The sequence below is a fragment of the Amphiprion ocellaris genome, chromosome 19 (assembly GCF_022539595.1).
Source record: "Amphiprion ocellaris isolate individual 3 ecotype Okinawa chromosome 19, ASM2253959v1, whole genome shotgun sequence".
NCBI lineage: Eukaryota > Metazoa > Chordata > Actinopteri > Pomacentridae > Amphiprion > Amphiprion ocellaris.
The window spans coordinates 2,957,329-2,977,671 of NC_072784.1; the positions used below are offsets into that span (position 1 = coordinate 2,957,329).

A 20,343-nucleotide genomic window follows, 5' to 3' on the forward strand; every position below is an offset into this window, starting at 1 on the left:
AGTGGTCATGAAATAATAATAAGTCAGAGAAGTAGCAAAGAAAAAATGCCCTAAAAAGGCAGAGTGCTGGTTGGAAGGTGTAACAGATAGAAAGGTTATAATGCCTTCAATCTGTGCTTTCTATTACAGATTACCAAAAAATAAATATAAAACATACAGTCCATAGCTTATGTGGACTAAATTGATTCCTGTTTTGCTAGGCGTCTGTCTCATAACTAAAAATCAAAGCTGCTTTTTACATTTTTACACTTTACAATGTAAATGAATCTGTACCATCTGTTCATCTTTTGCTTCAAGTTTGTTTTTATGCTTCAGTCCTATTTTCCTCTGCTTTGTACACATAACTATTGACGCTGTTGTGTTACTGTAAGTTACAACTCATTGTTTGGCTGACTGTCCCTCAGCTTTTTACTTTGGTTTTGGTTGACTTGCATAGCTCCCATAGTGCTGTTTTCAACAACAGCAGGCAACTGTTTCCACCAAACATCAAAAAGACGCAGTCAGCAACTAGCTGGTCAACATACTGGAGCATTTAGCAGCTAAAGAGGCAAACACATCCCTGAGGGGTTGATAGAGACCAAAAACACAGCTAAAGGAGGGCAAATATTATAAACAGGAGGAGATATTTCACTCCCCCCTGGTTCCAGGTGTAAAAATCTCATTTGTTTTTTTCCATACAGAAAATCTGTAGTGATTCACAGCCATCAAACATTTTCTGTCAAATTTCTGTACATGAAAATGTTGGGAGGGGGGCAGAGCTTAAAATTATATAGCAATAACAGCTAACATTGACTAAAGATTACACTGTTGAATAACTATAAACACACTCTACAGCTTAAATCAGTTCATGTCTGAAGCCCGTGTCTGCCGGTATGACAGAACTCAGCTGTGGTAAGCTTAACAACTAGAAAGGAAGCTAGTATATATTTCCGTATAGGCTGTGTATTTACACTTGCCTGGCGTGTAAAAATGATGGAAAAACCGCCATATGTAAGAAACAGTCGAACCTGCTTCCACATCACAGCTGTAAAGACTTGTGTTTGTCTAGCGGCCAAAAGCACAAATGCAAGAAAAAAGAAAAATTTCCTTGTGAAGAGCTGGATATGCTGGAAGCTATTTGCTAAGTAAAATAACAAATATCAACACAACAGATGTTTAAATATCGTTGTTGTGTTTGCAGCTTGATTTTGCTGACCCCAACAGGCCTAAAAAACAGTTAAGGAATTTGAATCTTTAACTCGAGTAAAAAGCGAACATGAGATGAGTCAATATATAACTGCGGGACTTTTTGTATCATAATTGACATTTTTGCTGTTTTCAGGCCTAAAATCAACATGTCTGCCTATAACCAAACACTACATGGCATTTTTACAGAAAGATTCTTCTAAATTTTATATATACAACTGAGTAAAATTGAAATTGAAAGTTATTTACAAAGATATCGTAGTCAGACCTGTTGACTACTTTATATTAAATAAGTCAGAAAGCCTTGGAGTCTGGCCAGTCTTTTCTTCAGGAGGAAATGACATCATGTGGAGCAGGTCATGTGATCTGGAATTAACACACTTCCTTCAGAAGTGTTTTTGTAATGGGGAACTTAGTGGAAAGGGATTTCTCAGACACAGATACATTTTGTTATTTTCCATATAAAATTTGATAAATTACCACAAACTGAAATATCTGTCATGATTATCTCAACTTAATAAAAAGAACACAATCCAAACCATTTCTGAATCAGCTCATTTTATTATTGTTTAGCTAATTAGAAAGTGGTTGGTATTAAATTTGGACGGTTATTTAGTTGACATTTTAGTGATCTCCAGTCATTTTTTTTATTAATAAGTGATTGTTCCCATAACAAATAATTACGGAATTTGTAAGGACATGATCATAATGAACATGCTGCTCTTGCTTTGTCTGGGCTGCTGCATTAATCACACAACCAGAGTGAAGTTTCTATGACACAGTAATTTTTAATGCTGTAAAATGACTGTCAGTCGCCAGTGTTGTGCAGAAATGACAGCCAGAAGGAGGAAGGTGAAAACACGGCAGGACTGTGGGAAGGAGGCAGGGAGGATCGGCAAAACACCGAGAAAAAAGGAAAAGGAGAGAAGAGAAATCAACTGAAATCAGAGCTTGTGAGTGTTTGTGTGTGTTGACATGGTGTTCTGACTCTGAGAAGTCGCCTTGGCTCACAATTGAGTTTCTGTTTTGACAGAAAGCGAGCAGCAGAGAGACAAAGGCAGACAGAGACACTCCACATGGTAATGTTTAGGAGAAGTGTGTCAAACCAACCCTGAGGAGGAGGAAGAGGAGGAGCAGCAGGAGGAGAGGGGAGGTCGGCAGGGGGTTGGGGTGGTACATTTTTTGTGTTTTCTCCCTCACTAGTGCACATAAGGGCAATCAAATGCAGAGTGAAAGGTCAACTCCCCCCAATGCAACTCCTCCTATTCAAGCAGTTTTCTTCAGGTTTGTTTGTACCAGAAACCACTTAGTGCAGTCTAGCAGGGATAGCAACGTGCATGAGCATTAGCTCAGAACCTGGGTTTCCAAAGTCCGACACTGTGCAGATATAATTATAACACTGCTATACAGTGAGTTACACTGTGGGATACAAATTTAGCCTTGTTTTTGTTGACATTTAGGTAAACCGGTACCAGTAAAAGTATGCACACTTCCCTTTCCTTGTCTGTATACCCATTAGAGATGTTATTGCTACAACATTACACTTCTTTTTAATCAATTCATTGCTATTAATAATCTAACCGATTAAAATTTACTGTCCAATAAGGCAGGAGATAAAGGACATGCATGTCAGAAAACATACTGTAGAGTAGATGTAGTACCTGTTGCACCTGAGTACCTGAGCTGCTGGTCACTCAGACAGTTCTGTACTGACAAGTTCTGTACTGACAAGCAGACAGCAACGTGCACGATAATGCACGGCCCACTTCAAACTAGTCGAGGAAACACTTTAGATCTAAGGGATTTAACAAGTTATGAAAGGACAGTAACACGATGATTGACAAAACATATTCTCAGGATCTTTGAAGTGGTCCGAATGCAGTCGTGATCCAGGAATTCCAGTCATATGCAATAAGCAGAGAGCTTTTTATCCCAATAAAGTGCAGTTTGTTGCAGCGTCAATCCCAGGATCAAATTCCTTCTCAAAGATGTTAGCCTCATAGCTAGAAAGAGCTCAGCTGGAGATAGATGGATAGATGGATAGATAGATAGATAGATAGATGGATAGATGGATAGATAGATAGATAGATAGATAGATAGATAGATAGATAGATAGATAGATAGATAGATAGATAGATAGATAGATAGATAGATAGATAGATTGATAGATGGATAGATGGATAGATGGATAGATGGATAGATGGATAGATAGATAGATGGATAGATGGATAGATGGATAGATAGATAGATAGATAGATAGATAGATAGATAGATAGATAGATAGATAGATAGATAGATAGATGGATAGATGGATAGATGGATAGATGGATAGATGGATAGATGGATAGATAGATAGATAGATAGATAGATAGATAGATAGATAGATAGATAGATAGATAGATAGATAGATAGATAGATAGATAGATAGATAGATAGATAGATAGATGGATGGATGGATGGATAGATAGATAGATAGATAGATAGATAGATAGATAGATAGATAGATAGATAGATAGATAGATAAACCTACCGGTCCTCTTTGTCAGGCGAAGGTTGAGGAGGGGAGAGGAGGGCAGTGAACGAGTGAATCCTTCCATCATCCTAACTTCAGACCCCTCTGAGTCGATACTACTGCCACCTATAGGAAAAGAGACAAAGATTTACAGAGAATGAGCAGGTTGCAGTGTGAAACCATGGATCAACTCACCTGTTTCAGTCTGTGTGTAATGTATAAAGTGAACAAGAGGTCCATCCTGTGAACGGAATATAAGATGATGGGAATACAACACACATGTAATGATACATGGAGATACTGACCGCTGTTGTTGCTCTTGCGACTTTTGCCTCCCAGCAGCATCTTCAGGCTGTTTCGGAACATGACTGCTCACAATGACGGGTCGCACACCTACGCACACTTCTGGTCAACACCCTAAACAGACACAGAGAGAGAAAGTTTACGATTAGAATCAATTTCCAGTCAGATTGAATTGTGATCCTTCTGTAGTCGGTGTATGTGTTTCTTCAAGAAAGTTCTCCATCGTGTTGCCACCTCCAGAGATTTTTCTGCCAAAGAGTTTAAACACTGATCATGTGTCTGAGTATCTGAAAGGGATGCAGATAGACAGACCATCATAACCGTCATAGCTGAGGGTGGAGGAACAGCAGCATTAGCAGCTGCTGTATGTTTGGTGACCTTCATTCCTCACCAATGTACACATAAACTGTATACAAATTGATGTCTTTTCAGTCTTTTTTCTGAATTAAGTCTTACTCTAAGCAGTGACCGTGAGGTGGTAGATGATAGGTATCAAGACATTTAATGAATGTTATCGATTTTGCATTGAATGTGAATGTCTGCATTCCACATTTCCTACAGATTGAAGAGGTAATTGCATATTTCTAGGATGTGTAGTGTGAAAAAAATGACAGGAAAATTACAGGAAAGCCTGAATAATTTTGCTTGCTTTGAGAAGCTTAAGAACAAAATGCATGCTTTTAAACTTCATGCCCCGTTTCATCTGTCTTTTACTTTTCAGTTACAGAGTGAGCACATTTTAGTTACTGCAAATGAATCCAAACCTTACGGAACATTATGGAAAGAAGTGTCATTTAAAGAAAGTTCATGTGGATACAACTGACCCGGATTTAAAAAAAGAAATAATTTCATTTATTCTACATAGAATATAAAAAGGACTGTCATCTTGGTCCCATAGTGTGGGAACATAAAGTAAACATTACAATAAACACATATTTCCACCAATCATCTGCAGGTTTCCCTTCGTCACTGTGGTTTCTGTTTTTTGAGGAAGGCTGTAGACTGTGATGGAGCTGCTCCAGCATCAGCGACATTTTTTAAAATTCTACACAAAGCAGTTTTAACCCTTGTGTCGTCCTGTGGGTCAAAACTGACCCGTTTTAAAGTTTGAAAATGTGGAAAAAAATATATTTCACAGTGAAACTTCTGATGTCCACATTTTCAACATTTTTTGGTGCCTGTAAATGAAGACAACAGGAGGGTTAAGTTTGCACATGTCAGCCTTTATTTATTACAGTTATTGATTAAGTTCTAGTCTGTTCTGTGTGAGATTATTGTCCTTCTTGCAGTTTGCCAGCTGACAAAATGATATTAATCATGTAATTGATTTTCAGTGACATCACCAAGGCCTTTGGAGGATGTATTTGTTCAAGGACAAAGGAAATAGAAAGTGGCTGAGATAGGTGTTGATGGTCCAGTGCCACTATGTTCAGTGTTAGCGGCTGACTTAGCTGTTTGTTCACCAGCTACAGTGGTTTAGCCACTAACTGGTCCTGCATACACTCATGCATCAAGGATTTTTCCATGCAGCTTTCTGAGTTGATCTGGCCCTCAGTCATTATAATTCTTCATTTTTTAAAGCTATATTTTGGCCTTTTTGTTGGCTTTATTTGACAGGTTAGTAGAGAGGCTGACAGGAAAGTAGGAAGAAGAATGAGGGGCAGACCTGCAGCAAAGGAATGGAACCCAGGCCACTGCATCGGGGACTATAGCCCCTGTTCATGGGTCACCCCACATTATAATACTATTAGAGTTCAACTCACCATTGACCTGGATGCAAGAAAAGTCTACACTGGTTCCAGCAGTTTGTGAGTGTATGAGCATCGTTTCTAACACATACTTTATGAGTGTGCTGGAGTTAAACGGCTGACTGTGCAGAATATCTAATATGTCCTACAGGGACTATAATTATTACTCACACACACACACACACACACACACACACACACACACACACACACACACACACACACACACACACACACACACACACACACACACACACACACACACACACACACACACACACACACACACTCTATCTCCCTTCCTCCATCTCTCTTCTTTTACTACAGTGTGACTTTCAAACACACCCAAATTGCTGGCTGGTAATATTGTTGCTAGGCAACCGTCTGCCGTTGCTAAGCGATGCATATTAAGAATGCGTATTAGATATAACCCTGTGTGAGCGTGTGTTCCGTTCAGAGGCTACAGGACTTGATATGTGGGTCACTACAACAGTGCAAGTTGATTTAATTAGAGAAACAAAGAGGCTCCGGGAGCCTCTTTGAACACAGTTCACCAACTGATTCAACTTAGTGAGGACTGAGGAAAGGTACAGAAGGGCTGTGGTGCAGATTTAATCCCCCCAAAAATGTGACAAATCTAACCCTAACCCTATCTAACTGGTCCAGTCAGACAGTAATCCTCATGTGAAATTATTTGTCTGATGACTTGTGCTGCTATTTCTACACTTTTCCTGTCACATACTGCAGCTGATGGTGATTTGAATATGAGAGAAAACGTGTGTGTGTGTGTGTGTGTGTGTGTGTGTGTGTGTGTGTGTGTGTGTGTGTGTGTGTGTGTGTGTGTGTGTGTGTGTGTGTGTGTGTGTGAAAGAGCTGATAATGACATGATCAGAGTCAGAGCAGTGAACAGATGGCAGATTAAAATAGTACGGACATCACTTCCGTGTTTTTCATTCAGACAGGGTGGTGTCACACCCCGTCCTTAGACCACACACACGCGCACACGCACACGCACACGCACACGCACACGCACGCACACACACACACACACACACACACACACAAGGCTTAGACACGCAGACATAGCAGGACTGGATCCGAATATCCGAATATTCACTCGTCCTGGTGGTATCCGAACATTAATTTTGAAAAATTTACATAAAAATAACACAAGTAGGCTACTAAAATGCCCGTTCTTGTAAATATATACCGTTGTTTCATTGCACTACTTCTCTTGTTTACATTTGTTTTAAAGAAATGTCCATTTATGTAAATGTTAAATATGTTTTGCACTACCTGTCTCATTTATATACTATGTATCTGCATTAACATTAATATAATTCATGAGGAAAATGTGTCATTTTCTAAATTAGTATTTAATTTGTATATTCAGTTTGCTTAAATGCCCTGTACTGTTTGAATAAATAGAGAAATGAGTAATATCAAGAAATGAGTAATATTCTGTCATTTACCAGCCAACCGCCCCATAAGACAATATATTCTCTAATATCAAATATTTTCCGCGCTCTAAATCAAATAATACCTTTATCATTCTATCTGAAGACACATTAGCTGACTAGTGTTTAAATGTTTGCTGATGTTCAAAGTGAATGTTGGCTACAGCACAAACATTTTTATAACACACTAAAGTTATATTGGCCAAGCAATAACTGTACATAAACATTTCTTACACAAACACATGTAAAAAATCAGCAAATTAATACAGCTTAAAGACTGTTTTTCTGAAATTCATCTTAGTTACTGGTCCGAGTTACAGAGGATGCCAAATCCATATGTCCTTAAAATCATAGATGATGTAATAAAAAAATGAAATATAGATGGCATCTGGATAATAAATGTATTTTTCAAGCATCTTACAGAAACAAAGTTACAAAATGTTGGAAAATAAAAACATACAATAACATAATGAAAACAACAGCCATTATCTGTTAAGAAACTATTAAAAATAAATGTTAAAAATGTTCACAAATACTTAAAATGTGCAGAATAGTTCAAATGTGTTTTTGTTCCCAAAATGTCTGCTACAAAGAACCGCCTTTCTGGTAGGTGAAAGCAACACCTGGACTGTTGTTGTGGCTGGTTATCATTATATTTTAGCATTTAGGCTTTGGTTTGGTTTCCAGGTTGTGTGTGTGGTAAGTGTTGGGTTAAGCATGTGGTGGTTATGGCTACATTTAGGGTCATTCTCAGCGGTTTTTATTAATGTCAGTCAATTTAATTTCCTGCAAAGTAACAGAACTCGCTGAGAATAATGTAAGAAATCCTCTCGTTCAGCGTTTTGAAAGAAAAAAAAAGTCCTCAGATCATGACGGCTCGTCCAACTTTCACTCTGATGTAATATTTTCTCTCTTTTCTTGAGATCTAATCAAAGTGCAGCAACTTCACTTCTGTCTCTAATTAACTGGATGGCAGTGTCACCCATCAGAGCAGAAAATTAATAATCTACTACACAGACATGCAATCACACCGCTAAGAGAGAAGAAAAATATCTGTGTCTGAGTTACTGTGAGAAACAGAGAGAGTTCAGCATAGTGAACATTCAAAGAGCTTAAAAAGAGATCTGATTGTGTTGCATCCACTTTATCAGGGCTCTGACTGGCATTAGAAACGCAGCAGGTTGTTGTGGTTTTCAGCAGCGTTAAGTAACCGCTGACCTCTGGCCCCCTCTGTTGACCATCAGTGATTACAGCAGCATCATCATTACTCTTGTCTCTCTTTCTACTGGCTCCCCAGAGGGAAACGATGCTTTCACAGTCAAATAATTCAATAATACTGTAATTTAATTCAGCTTTATTCAACTACTGGTGTGTGTAATGTTGACAACACTGCATACCAATGAGCATCTCTCAGGACTGAAGCTGGTTTGTTCTTCAGGATATGATATGGAACATGAGTTAGTTTTGATGCCTCAACATTATTTATTTCAGTACTCGGATGCAGAAATTACAAGTATCTGACTTTCACTATGGTAATCAGCAGATTATTTATTCCATTTATAAGAATGAAAACAATAAATTACAATAGCTGATGCCTTCAGTGTGTCTGTATAAAAGCAGTAAAGCAATTTAAATGTCTTTAACTGCTGAACAAAACTTAAGTTACATATCAGTTTTTCCTTTAAGAGCTTCCTATAGCTTATTGATTGGAGCTGAAATGATTAACTGATAGGAAATAAAGTCATCTGAAACCATTTTGATCGTCATTTTGATCATTTTTCCAGCCAAATATTTTTTCTTCCAGGTTCTCAAATGTGAAAATGTTCCCGCTTAAAGTTGTGTTGTTCATAGTAATGACGATAAAAATAATAATATAATAACAATGAAAATTTGAATAATAACAACAATAATAATAACAACAATATAAATCTAATATACATATAACATAAATATAAAAAATAGAATAAACATAATAATCACATAGTAGATTTTATCCAATTATTATATTCATTGGCTACTCCTTATCCCAAATGACTAGAAGAAATCTAAAATGCAAGACCAACCAAAGCCCAGGTCTTAAAAGGTTAAATAAAATGAATATTTTGGGTTTTTTGACTGATAACGGACCAAAAAAAACCATCAGAAGATGTCAGTTTGTGCTGTATGATTTTGTGAGAGGCGTTTCTCACTGTTTTTCTAGATCAAGCAATTAAAGTAATTGATAACTAATAATGAAAATAATCAGAAGTTGCAGTCCTAGTAAGAGATCAACCAATTAGAGGCCTGGACAATGATCAGATCCAATATTTTACTTTTTTTTGGATTATCATTATTATTTTTTCAACCAATTCCCAATGATGCGATAAATTTAATAAAGTTCTGTCTGTCTGTAGTCACATCTTTGTGGTCTCAAGTAAGAACTGTCTGATTGGTTACATGGCAAGTTATAACCAATCCAGACTGAAGGTTAAATATTTAACGTTTAAAGCAACAAAGTTTTAATAATTGACACTTTCCCTAAAAAAAAAAAACGTAATAGTCGATCCCCAGACCAATAATATCCAAAGAGGATGTTGGTGTGAATCTACAGGTTCAGGATGGTCTGACTGACCTCAGCATCGACCACATACTGGAGTTTTTAACCAACAGAAGAACAAGTATTTCAAGGTAGGTCTGTACATTTGTAGATGTGTCAGATGCATCATTTTTTAGCTTTTTGTACAGCTGAACTAGAAGTACTAGACTGGAGGTGAGGACACACCTACGCACACAGAGCTGTCACAGTCTTCCTGCTATGAGTCTAATTGGATCATGTGACAGGTTGACTGCATGGAACATGAACAGCTCATTCTTATGCAGCAGTTTGAGCCACAGGACAGCAGGAGTCACAAAATGAGATTTCCAGTTAATGATGCTGACAGTAAATACAGTCAACAAATGCAGCTGGTGCTTAGAATCTTCTCAATATCAGGAACCAGATGCATAAAATTTAAATTCTGTGTGAAAGCTCAAAGACAGAAGTATGTGTACACATTCTACTTGTCTAATTTAAAAATCTGTCACTACTATTGTTTTAACTAACGGCATCTTGGCCAATATCTTCCTTGTTTTGCTGCCTCTGATCTTTTCCTATAAGATACGATTAGGGATGTCTGATATTGGCTTTTTGGCCAATAAGCAATATGCCAATATTATCCAACTCTCTGTTTCTGATTCCAATATCAACCAATACTGATACCAATATATGTGGGCTATTTAATTTTAGGTAACATCTCATATCTCCTGTGGTGGAATTAACACATCATGTCTAACTTTATTGTGATGCCCCACTGGATGCATTCTCAAATGTAACAAGGCTTTTCAAATGTAAACATTGACTGTGCAAAATAAGAAAACTACTTCAACTTAACTTATGGAAAAAATGCCATATTTGTCATTTTTATTTTTATATTGTCTCAAACAACAGTTCACACTCTCCCTCCCTCTCTGAGTCGGTAAACGCCAGTGACATCCAGGTATTATTAAAAGAGTTCTTCAGCCTCACATATTTAAACTGAGGGACTCTAAACTGCCTGTCTGTGGACAGAACCTGGTATCCTCTGTTTATAACATGCGAGGGATCAGAAGAGATACTGTTTGCAAGTCTGAACTTGCTCTTGTTGTGAGCTGTGTGAAAAGAGATGTTCCAGAGGTTGGCCAATAAATCCTTGAACAAACACGATTTAGGTTATATAGTTGGGTTTTAGGTTTTACAGGCAGGCTGCTGAAGAATCACTGATTTAATAAACAGCTGTCTCACTAAACCTCAAGAAAACATTTCTTTGAGCACAACCTGATATGCTGCTATATTATACATCATTTAAAAGTAGAACATAATTTGAAATTCTTTGATTTTTATCAAACAGTATCAACCAAGTGTCCTCCAGTTAGCTGAAGAGACAGTAGAGTATAAAACTTGATGTTCGACCTTAAGAAATCTGAGCAGAGAGAACACAATAAACAAGCAGCCACAGAGAAGAAAGTGCAGCAATATCATAAAAATAAGAAGAAAAACAATCAAAGAAGACAAAATATTTGTTTGTATGGTTCAAAGACTAACAAATTGAGTCTTGGTTCCACTCAGTTTTCGCACATCACATAGGGCAGGGGTGTCCAACATGTGGCCCGTGGGCCAAAACCGGTCCTCCAGAGGGTCCAATCCGGCCCTCAAAGTGTAAAAAAAAATAGCCACTTTATTTGTTTCTCATTTACAGAGAAGGGCTGTGAACAAACAGAGGAGAATAAACAGCTAGCAGACTGTGGGGAGAAACACAGAATTCTACAAAAACTTCATTAATTTTACCTTTAAGTTTATAAAAGTGCCCTAAGTTATACTGATGTGTAAACTGAAAACATAATGTGTGAATAATGACTCATTTAATAGGTTGTTTTGGCCAATCAACAGCCAGAGACATTCAGTTTACAACTCTTTTTTTTAAACAAATTGACAAAAAATGTTCAAAATCAAATAGCTTCATGAAGCTGTGAAAAAAGTACGCCATGTAAATGCGAAAAGAGAATGACTGTCCCACTGCTTATTAATGAGAGTCCTTAATATTGGTTGGCACTTTGCCTCGGATGCTTGACTTCCATTTATCAGAAGTGGGACAGTCATTATGTTTTCATGTTTCCTGATCCTCCTGTCCTTGCAGAGCAACACATATTGTATTTTTAAAACAACACTATTGTTCTCCTGCTATGTTTCAATCTAAAAATTCAGAGGGAAACATTTCAAATGATAGCAGAAACGTAGCTTTGACTCGACCGTTTACGTAGTTTTTCTGTACATCTGTCCCTCTGAGTGTAGGCCGTGGGTTTGTTTGGCAGTGAAATGCACACGTTGCCTGTTAGTATCACAGCTTTTCTGAACAATAGAGTGAGTGTCTGAATTTAATTATAAAAAACTCTGCTCTTCCAGCTGGTGGTGCATAGACACAAAATGGCCTCAGCCCCAAAATATAACAGCAAACACTGCCATGCTTCTGATAAGAAAACCAGTCCTCCAGAGAGTCCAATCCGGCCCTCAAAGTGTAAAAATTACAAAGAAGACATTAACTGCAGATTGTAAATTAGTAAAACTATAAATTTAACATCATTTCTAGACCATGACAAGTTGCTTCAATCATAAAGTAAAATACAAGATTTTTCATTGTTCTTTTGTCACTTTCTGTCTCATTTTTGCAATATTTCGTCCTTTTTTTGTCTGACTTCTGTCGTTTGTCTCATGTTTGTCATTTTGTGTTTCCTTTTTGTCTCGCTTGTGTTTTTTGTCTTATTTTTGTCATTCTGTGTTTTGCTTTACCCATTGTTTTGTGTCCTTTTGTGTTTTTTATTGTCTCGCTTGCGTTGTTTGTCATTTTTGTCACTTTGTTTCTTTTTTTGTCATTTTTTGTCTCGTTTGTGTCATTTGTATAATTTCTTGTCTTGTTTTTGTCCATTTTTGTTGCACTATTATGCTCATATTGCACAGTTTCTGCTCCTGTCTTTTTGTAGCTTTATAATAGGTTCATGAACAGGCAGGCACGGACACACACACACACACACACACACACACACACACACACACACACACACACACACACACACACACACACACACACACACACACACACACACACACACACACACACACACACACACACACACACACACACACAGAGAGAACATACAGGTAATGATGGATGAGGCAGCCCCACAGTAGATCATCATTACAATGTGCAGCATGTGGCAGAGACACACATGTCCCCCAAGCCTCGTCCTTTATTCCCTCCGTCTCTCTCTTTCTATTGTTCACTACGTTTCCTCTTGGGGAAAACAGCCTTGTGTGTGAATGTGTGTGTCGGTGTGCGTTTCCACAGTGAATCAGACACTTTGAAAGCTCTGCCACCAGGTGCAGAGCGAGCAGGAGAGAGGTGACTCCACAAGGACGAACCTGATCAGTAAACAACACAACTCAAAGAAGAGTGCGGAAACCAGTCCAGCATCGGTCCCGGTACAGCCGCAGACATCTCCAAACGTGAGTGAATAAAACCAGCGGCTATCTGCACGGCTAAGGAAAAACATCCGATAAAAGCTTGTAGCTGCAGCAGCTTTGTGGCGTGTGGTTCCTCAGATATGACGTCCACACAGCGGTGGGCAGCTCAGCTTCGCTCCAGCGCCTGATGTGTGTCAGTGTGCTAATCCTTGACGACAAACGAAGGAGGAACGATGGGATTGAGTCTTAAAAACCGGAGGCCACATCCACACACAAACACACCCATCCACTCACACACGCATGACTGAACAGCAGCACATACATTAATATGACAGTACATGTGTCTGGGAAGAGAAAGATGCTGCCTTTCTATGTAAATGCACTGAAGACAAATTAGACAGTGGCTAGGAAAATAGAGCAAGGGCCCTTTGTGTCTGGCTGAGAGAGAGCTACTAATCTATACCAACAATACAAAACAATAACATGAAATACTAGGCAGGGTTGTCTGTTATTTCTCAAAATAAAAATGCTCATTAGGTTCACTCACAGATTGTTTTAAAGCTGCAGTATTTTGCTTTTCGCCACTAGGGGGCAGCAGAATGAGCCGTAAACATGTTTTTATGGTTAGCATACCTTAACCTTTAATCAGTTCGATCAGTACATCGTGTTTTCTGACACATTCTAATAAAAATCTCTTCAGCATTTCATGTTGGGTAGTTAGAACACGAGAGAATTGAACGATGTAGTATTTTACTTTATGATCAAAATGACAAAAGTCAGACAAAAAAAGATGAAAAACAACAAAAACAAGACAAAATATTACAAAAATGAGACACAAAACGCCAAAAGCGAGACACAAAATGACAAAAAAATGAGGCAAAAAAGTTACCAAAAATATACAAACGAGACAAAAAATGATAAAACCGTGAAACAAAATGACAATAACATGACAAATGTTAAAAATCAGATGAAAAAAGACAAAAAAAAAACAAAAACAAGACAAAATATTAGAAAAACAAGACACAAAACGACAACAGAACAATGAGCAATCTAGCATGTTTGACACCCCTGGCTTAGTGGGTTTCTATCAGAGATTTTCCTTCTCTGAAAACATCTGGCCGCTGTGTTTGAAAAAATGAAAGTGCTCAGAGAGAACTTAAAGCAGTGAAGTTTACATCGTAAAACGAAACCAACAACATTAAAGCTGCTATAAAGCTCCACAGGATGGAAGAAAAGTGCAGTTTGGGGACAGCTCTTGTTAGTGATGCCTTTTACATTCCACATAATTCATCCATTGTTAGTGTAAAAATAGCAACGACGCTGCTTTAGAGGTGGTTTAATATAACAGCACAAGTACAAGAGCATTTAACTCAACTTCACATTTACTTTTCTATAAAATAATGGACCATGAATTAAAGTTGAGATGACACACAGCAGTCTCATGAACATTTAGTACTGTCCCATGAATTCTGACCCACTGCCACTTGGGTGCTCTGTGTTAAAAGGGCTGCATCAACTTCACAGTTCTTCATGTTAACCAGCTCAAATTAAAGCTGAGACATAGCACTTTAAAGGCTAAAACCTTAAAATCCGTGTTTGAAAGCCATGTTTTCTTTAAAAAAAAAAAAATCACCAAAATTACACTCTTGTTGAGTGTCAGGAACTGTAAAAACATAAAGAATCTTATGATTTTCAACCTTTTCACAGTCCTTCAGTTAATCACCTGTGATGTGCCTCTTCATCTGAAAACAAACTTAAGCTTAAAAATGTGATTTTTCATCTTATTTAGAATTTGGCCCCCAAATAATAAACAAAAAAAGCCCTGTTTGCTCAAGATCCTTCAAAAAAACTAAAGATTCTGCATTACTTGATCATGAAGTAAAACACTAGATTGTTCATTGTTCTTGTCATTTTTTGTCATTTTGTTTCTCACTTTTGTCGCTTTGTGTCTCATTTTTGTCATTTTGTATCTCATTTTTGTAATATTTTGCCTTGTTTTTGTTATTTTTTTGTCTGATTTTTGTCATTTGTCTCATGTTTTTGTCGCTTTGTGTTTCCTTTTTGCCTCAGTTGTGTTTTTTGTCTTATTTTGTCATTTTGTGTTTTGCTTTATTTGTTGTTTTGTGTATTGTTTTGTGTTTTTTCTTGTCTCATCTGTGTTGTTTGTCTACTTTTTTGTTGCTTTGTTTCTTTTTTTACCATTTCTTGTCTTGTTTTTGCCCATTTTTGTTGCTTTGTAACTTTTTGTCTAATTTTTTGTGTCTTTTTTGTTTTGTTTCGTGTCATTTGTCTCATTTTTTGTCCTTTTGCTTCTCGCTTTTGTTGTTTTATGTCTCATTTTTGCAATATTTTGTCTTTTTTTGTCTGACTTTTGTAATTTTTATCATACGATAAAATATTATATCATTTAATTCCAGATGACTAAATGTTTTGTGTCTTTATAGATCCTATGTGATCTGGAAGTTGTAATGTGTAAATGATGAACTGAGGCATAATGTTGTTGAAATTGAACTTATTTTTCTTCAGAAATTTCAGGTTTTTCATCATGTTTTGTATAAAGATAGTTCCTTAAATCTGAACTTTTTTGCACTAAAACAAAGGAAAAACTTGGAGTTGTGGTTATTTATAGGTTATTATCCTCTGATTGTACTGATCACTTGAGATTAAAAATTGGGCTGAATGTGGCCCCTGAACTAGAATGAATTTGACACACCTGCCATATAACATAGAAATGCAAGAGGAGATGCGGGAAGAGAAGATCTGAGTCAGTGAGATCAGTCTGCAGCCAGTAAATGTGACTCAGCGCTGACGTGGTGAGAAGTTCATTCATGTGAGTGTTTGTCTGAGAGATAAGCGTGTTGTTGCCATGTCTCTCTGTCTTTCACACACACGCACGCACGCACGCACGCACGCACGCACGCACGCACGCACGCACGCACGCACGCACGCACGCACACGCACACGCGCACACACACACACACACACACACACACACACACACACACACACACACCATCTGTTGTCAGTTACAGCTCCATCTGACCTGCTCTAACTTTTCCTGTCCTAAACACACAAACAGTGGAGTTTTGTCCAAATCTAATCGCAGCAAACAAACGATACATAAGAGTAATATTTGCAAAATCACACCAAGTTGGTTTAGCTTGATGCTGCTATATAGTACAGCTACCTGTTGATCTTCAGCTATCACAGTGTTGCTTTAATTGTGACCAACATCTGCTCGTTAAAACAAAGTGTTACTTATTGTGCTCACATCTGTCCAGCAGAACACTGCAGTTCAGGTGCGGCTAACGTGGGAATTTGCAGGAATATTGCAGTTTTAAGATTAGTTACCATCATGCTATCACAACAATGGACAGAAAAGTGCCCATTGTATTTTACACATGCGCAGACAGCACAGATGGACGACCCAATTACTGCCTAATACTCTTCTTAATATCACCATCTGACATGCTCTTTCAAAGAAACACAATGGTCATTACATAAAAATGCATCCCTGATTTTAATATATTGAGTTTTTCTGGTACACTAAATATAAATATACTATTGTAGTTCATTGCAAAAATAGAAAACTCCCTATAGCTACCAAATTATTCTGGTCAGACCGCATGTTTATTATAAGAGTACAATACAGCTACCAAGCTGGCAGCTTAAGCCCAAAATAATTCATACCCATGGCAAAAATTGTATTTATACTGACTTTTTAAAAATAATTTTACAGGCTCCTTCTGGCTGGAAATAACCAAAACAAGTGACAAAAGATGGTAAGACATCAAGTTAGAGATACCACTGTGTTTTACTAGCAGTGCTATTTCCAAATGTATTTATACCCTAATTAGTTATTAACAACTATAAAAAAACTATTTAAATATCAAAAGCTGGTATGAGTCTGAACATTTTTTTGGGTTTTACTGTACTGCATCGACCAGGATTCATAGTTCCTTGATGATTTATCTCATTAACTTTAGTAATCTTTCTTGTAGCAACAGTATTAGGTGGACATATGGATTTAATCCTTAAATGTGTGGGTTGTTTTTACACATTATTAGATATTATGGATTACATTAATCCATATTGCTTATAATCTTTTCAGATTGTGTTGTGAACAAACACAGACGATTTGTTTTAGTCATTTATGAAACTATTACCAGTACAATCATTTATAGAATTTGGAGAAGTGTCTTTCCTGAATTCATAAATATTTCTTATTGTAGATTCACATATTTCATACATACACTCCCCTATTCTGCACACAGCTGACTGTAACTTCTCGCTGACGTCTTTGTGGTTATTGCAACACAGTTGTTGCGCTCCTGACATATGAGGAATCTACAGTGTTTTCGTAGGAGTTTGTTAGCTTAAGTAATTCTGATTGTGGAAAATTCCATGATTTTAGAGCATCTATTAGTTGCAACAGCGATTGCCTTTTCTTTTTCACAGCAGCTGTGAGAGCACAACTTTTTGAGATCTTCTGGTGGAATATTTTGAAACTTTTGCATTTAAAGCAGCACAGCTGAGGTTGATGACACCCTTATCGGTCATCGCTTCTTTTCTGATACTAACTGGGTGTGTTTTGTTCATCTTGCCATTCAGAGTTCATACTGATATGGGATCTAAATGGCTTCTGCATTTTCCTACTCCAGTTCTGCTGATTCGTCGCCATCATTAGCCTCAGAAACATCTTTATTTGCAGCGCTTTCATCATCAAAGCCCTCCAGTATCACAGTAAATGCTGTTCTGCGCTAAATTGGACACTCAGGTGCTGCATCATCATGTTACTGTGATGGACACACTTCTGTATCATCGCAACAACACACACACACACCAGGACGTTAAACTGGAAAAAACATTTCCCTTCATAATTTAAACATTGAGTATAATGATAGAATGCTGAATGAAGAAAGTGTGCATCTTTGAATATAGTCTTAGTTATCAGATGGATTGGAATGATTTGACTTTCTTTTAGTGCCATGATCTGAAGAAATGGCATTAGTTGGTCAATGTTTTATACATTATAAACTCAGACAGGGGTGTCAAATATGTGGCCCGCGGGCAAAACCGGTCCGTCAGAGGGTCCTATGTGGCCCGCCACATGACTTTGTAAAGTGTAAAAGTTACAGAGAAGACATTAACTGCAATTTGTAAAACTATAAATTTAAAATAATTCCTCGACCATTACAAGTTGCTTTGATCATAACATAATGATCTTTTGTCATTTTGTGTCTCATTTTTGTAATGTTTTGTCTTGTTTTTTGGTCTTTTTTTTGTCTGACTTATCATTTGTGTCATGTTTTTGTTGCTTTGTTTCACGGTTTTGTCATTTTTTGGCTCGTCTATATATTTTTGTAACTTTTTTGTCAAATTTTTTGTCACTTTTTTTTGTTTGGTGTCATTTGTCTCATTTTTGTAATATTTTGTCGTGTTTTTGTACTTTTTTGTCTTTTTTAAAGTAAAATACTATATTATTCACCTTCTGATACCTGTGACTACATGCTTTTGTAGACATTCTGTGATCTAGAAGTTGTAATGTGGAAATGATAAACTGAGGCTGAATGTTATTGAAATTGAATTTATTTTTCTTAAGAAATTTCAGGGTGTTCATGGTGTTTTGTGGAAAGATAATTCCTTAAATGTGAACATTTTCAGAATGTATTTTTTTGCACTAAAACAAAGGAAACATTTGGAGTTGTGGTTATTAATTAATAGGTTATTATGCTGTGATTTTACTGGTCACTGGAACCTGAACTATAATGAGTTTGACACCCTTGAATTAAGACATGAACAATATGCGTGCTAAACATCAATATACTAATGTTTACAGTAATAAGGATGCTGATGTTAACGTTTAGCTCAAAGCATCACTACATGGCGTCCAGTTTTAGGTTCTTCGTGTCACAGCTGTCGCGGCTACAATCGGCTGCACTAACTTCAGCAGGCACAGTGTTTCAGAATGCAAATGAAGGGCGACTGCAGCTCTGGGGTAGAGTTCAAACAGCATGCAAATACTACTCAAATAACTCCTGCCTGTTTTACCTGTTCCCAGATAAACTCGATTATTTGCATGTGTTTCTCCAGCAGCTTCTTTAGTTCCTCGTGTGGATCCTGATCCGAGGCATGCTGGGAGATGCCGTTTACCCCGCTTCCCTTGTGGGTCAGGCTGGGTGTTGCACACACTAATCGCCCCCTCTTCCTCCACATTTCAGAGGGATTTCCCTTTTCACCAGCCACCCAGAGAGTGGCGGCATGCTGTAAGCAGAGGAAATCACCGGCAACGTTCACACAAACACACCTTCAAACACACTAAACCCACAGCACACACACCGGTTTGTTTGACTAGACCCGGTTGTGTGTCTGTAGGTGTGTTTGTTATTAGCTGAGTGCAGATGGCCGTGCTTTCAGCTGAATCCACACACATGCACACTCACATGCACACACACTATATGAGACTCTTATCGCTCTTCCCCAGAGAAGCCAATCCTGACTTCCTGCAATCGCTCCAGACTCCCTCCACTTGCCCACATACAGGAAGGCAGTGTGTTTGTGCATGTGTTGTGTTGTGTGTGTGTGTGTGTGTGTGTGGCCTCACAACAAGTTCCTGGAGATAAACAAACAAAGGCCTAACTGATATGCTCACCTTTTACCCTTTCTGCATGCAGTCAACTTTTTTCACTTTTCCACTTTTTTATTAAAGCTTCACAGATCAGATTCACATTGATGCTCCTCAAACAGCTACAAGAGGAAACTGTTTAGAATAAGAGGACTTCAATACTCAAAAATGTCTCCTGTGTGTACACATAAGTAAAGGAAAAACTACAAATAATTGCCCTAATCTACCTTAATTTGGAGCTACTGAGCCAGAACTGTCTGGCTCTAGAGGCTTTTCTAGGGGAACACTGGTCTATCCAAGAGAGTTAAAAAATAATACTGTGAAAACTGTATGCTGGCTATATGCTAGATGGTCTAAAAAAAGCTGTTTTAAAACATTATTTTGCTTAAATTCAGTATTAAGATAACTATTATGTATCCGTGAGTCAGTGATATTGCTAACTATTTAATCCTGTTCACAACTCCCTGTCTCTCTCTTAGCAGCTGGGCTAATGTTATCTT

General features: G+C 37.6%; 1 protein-coding gene across 1 annotated transcript in view; it reads right to left on the reverse strand.

The window, feature by feature from the left end:
- The window catches only part of tanc2a (tetratricopeptide repeat, ankyrin repeat and coiled-coil containing 2a), a 62,723-nt gene that overhangs the window by 37,211 nt on the left and 5,169 nt on the right, over positions 1-20,343 (reverse strand). The window contains exons 2-3 of the mRNA XM_023293686.3: positions 4,003-4,114; positions 3,716-3,823 (exon numbers count right to left, since the gene is read on the reverse strand). Of these exons, the coding sequence (XP_023149454.2) occupies positions 3,716-3,823; positions 4,003-4,063 (169 nt within the window). The 5' untranslated portion in view covers positions 4,064-4,114. The remainder of the gene's footprint in view (positions 1-3,715; positions 3,824-4,002; positions 4,115-20,343) is intronic.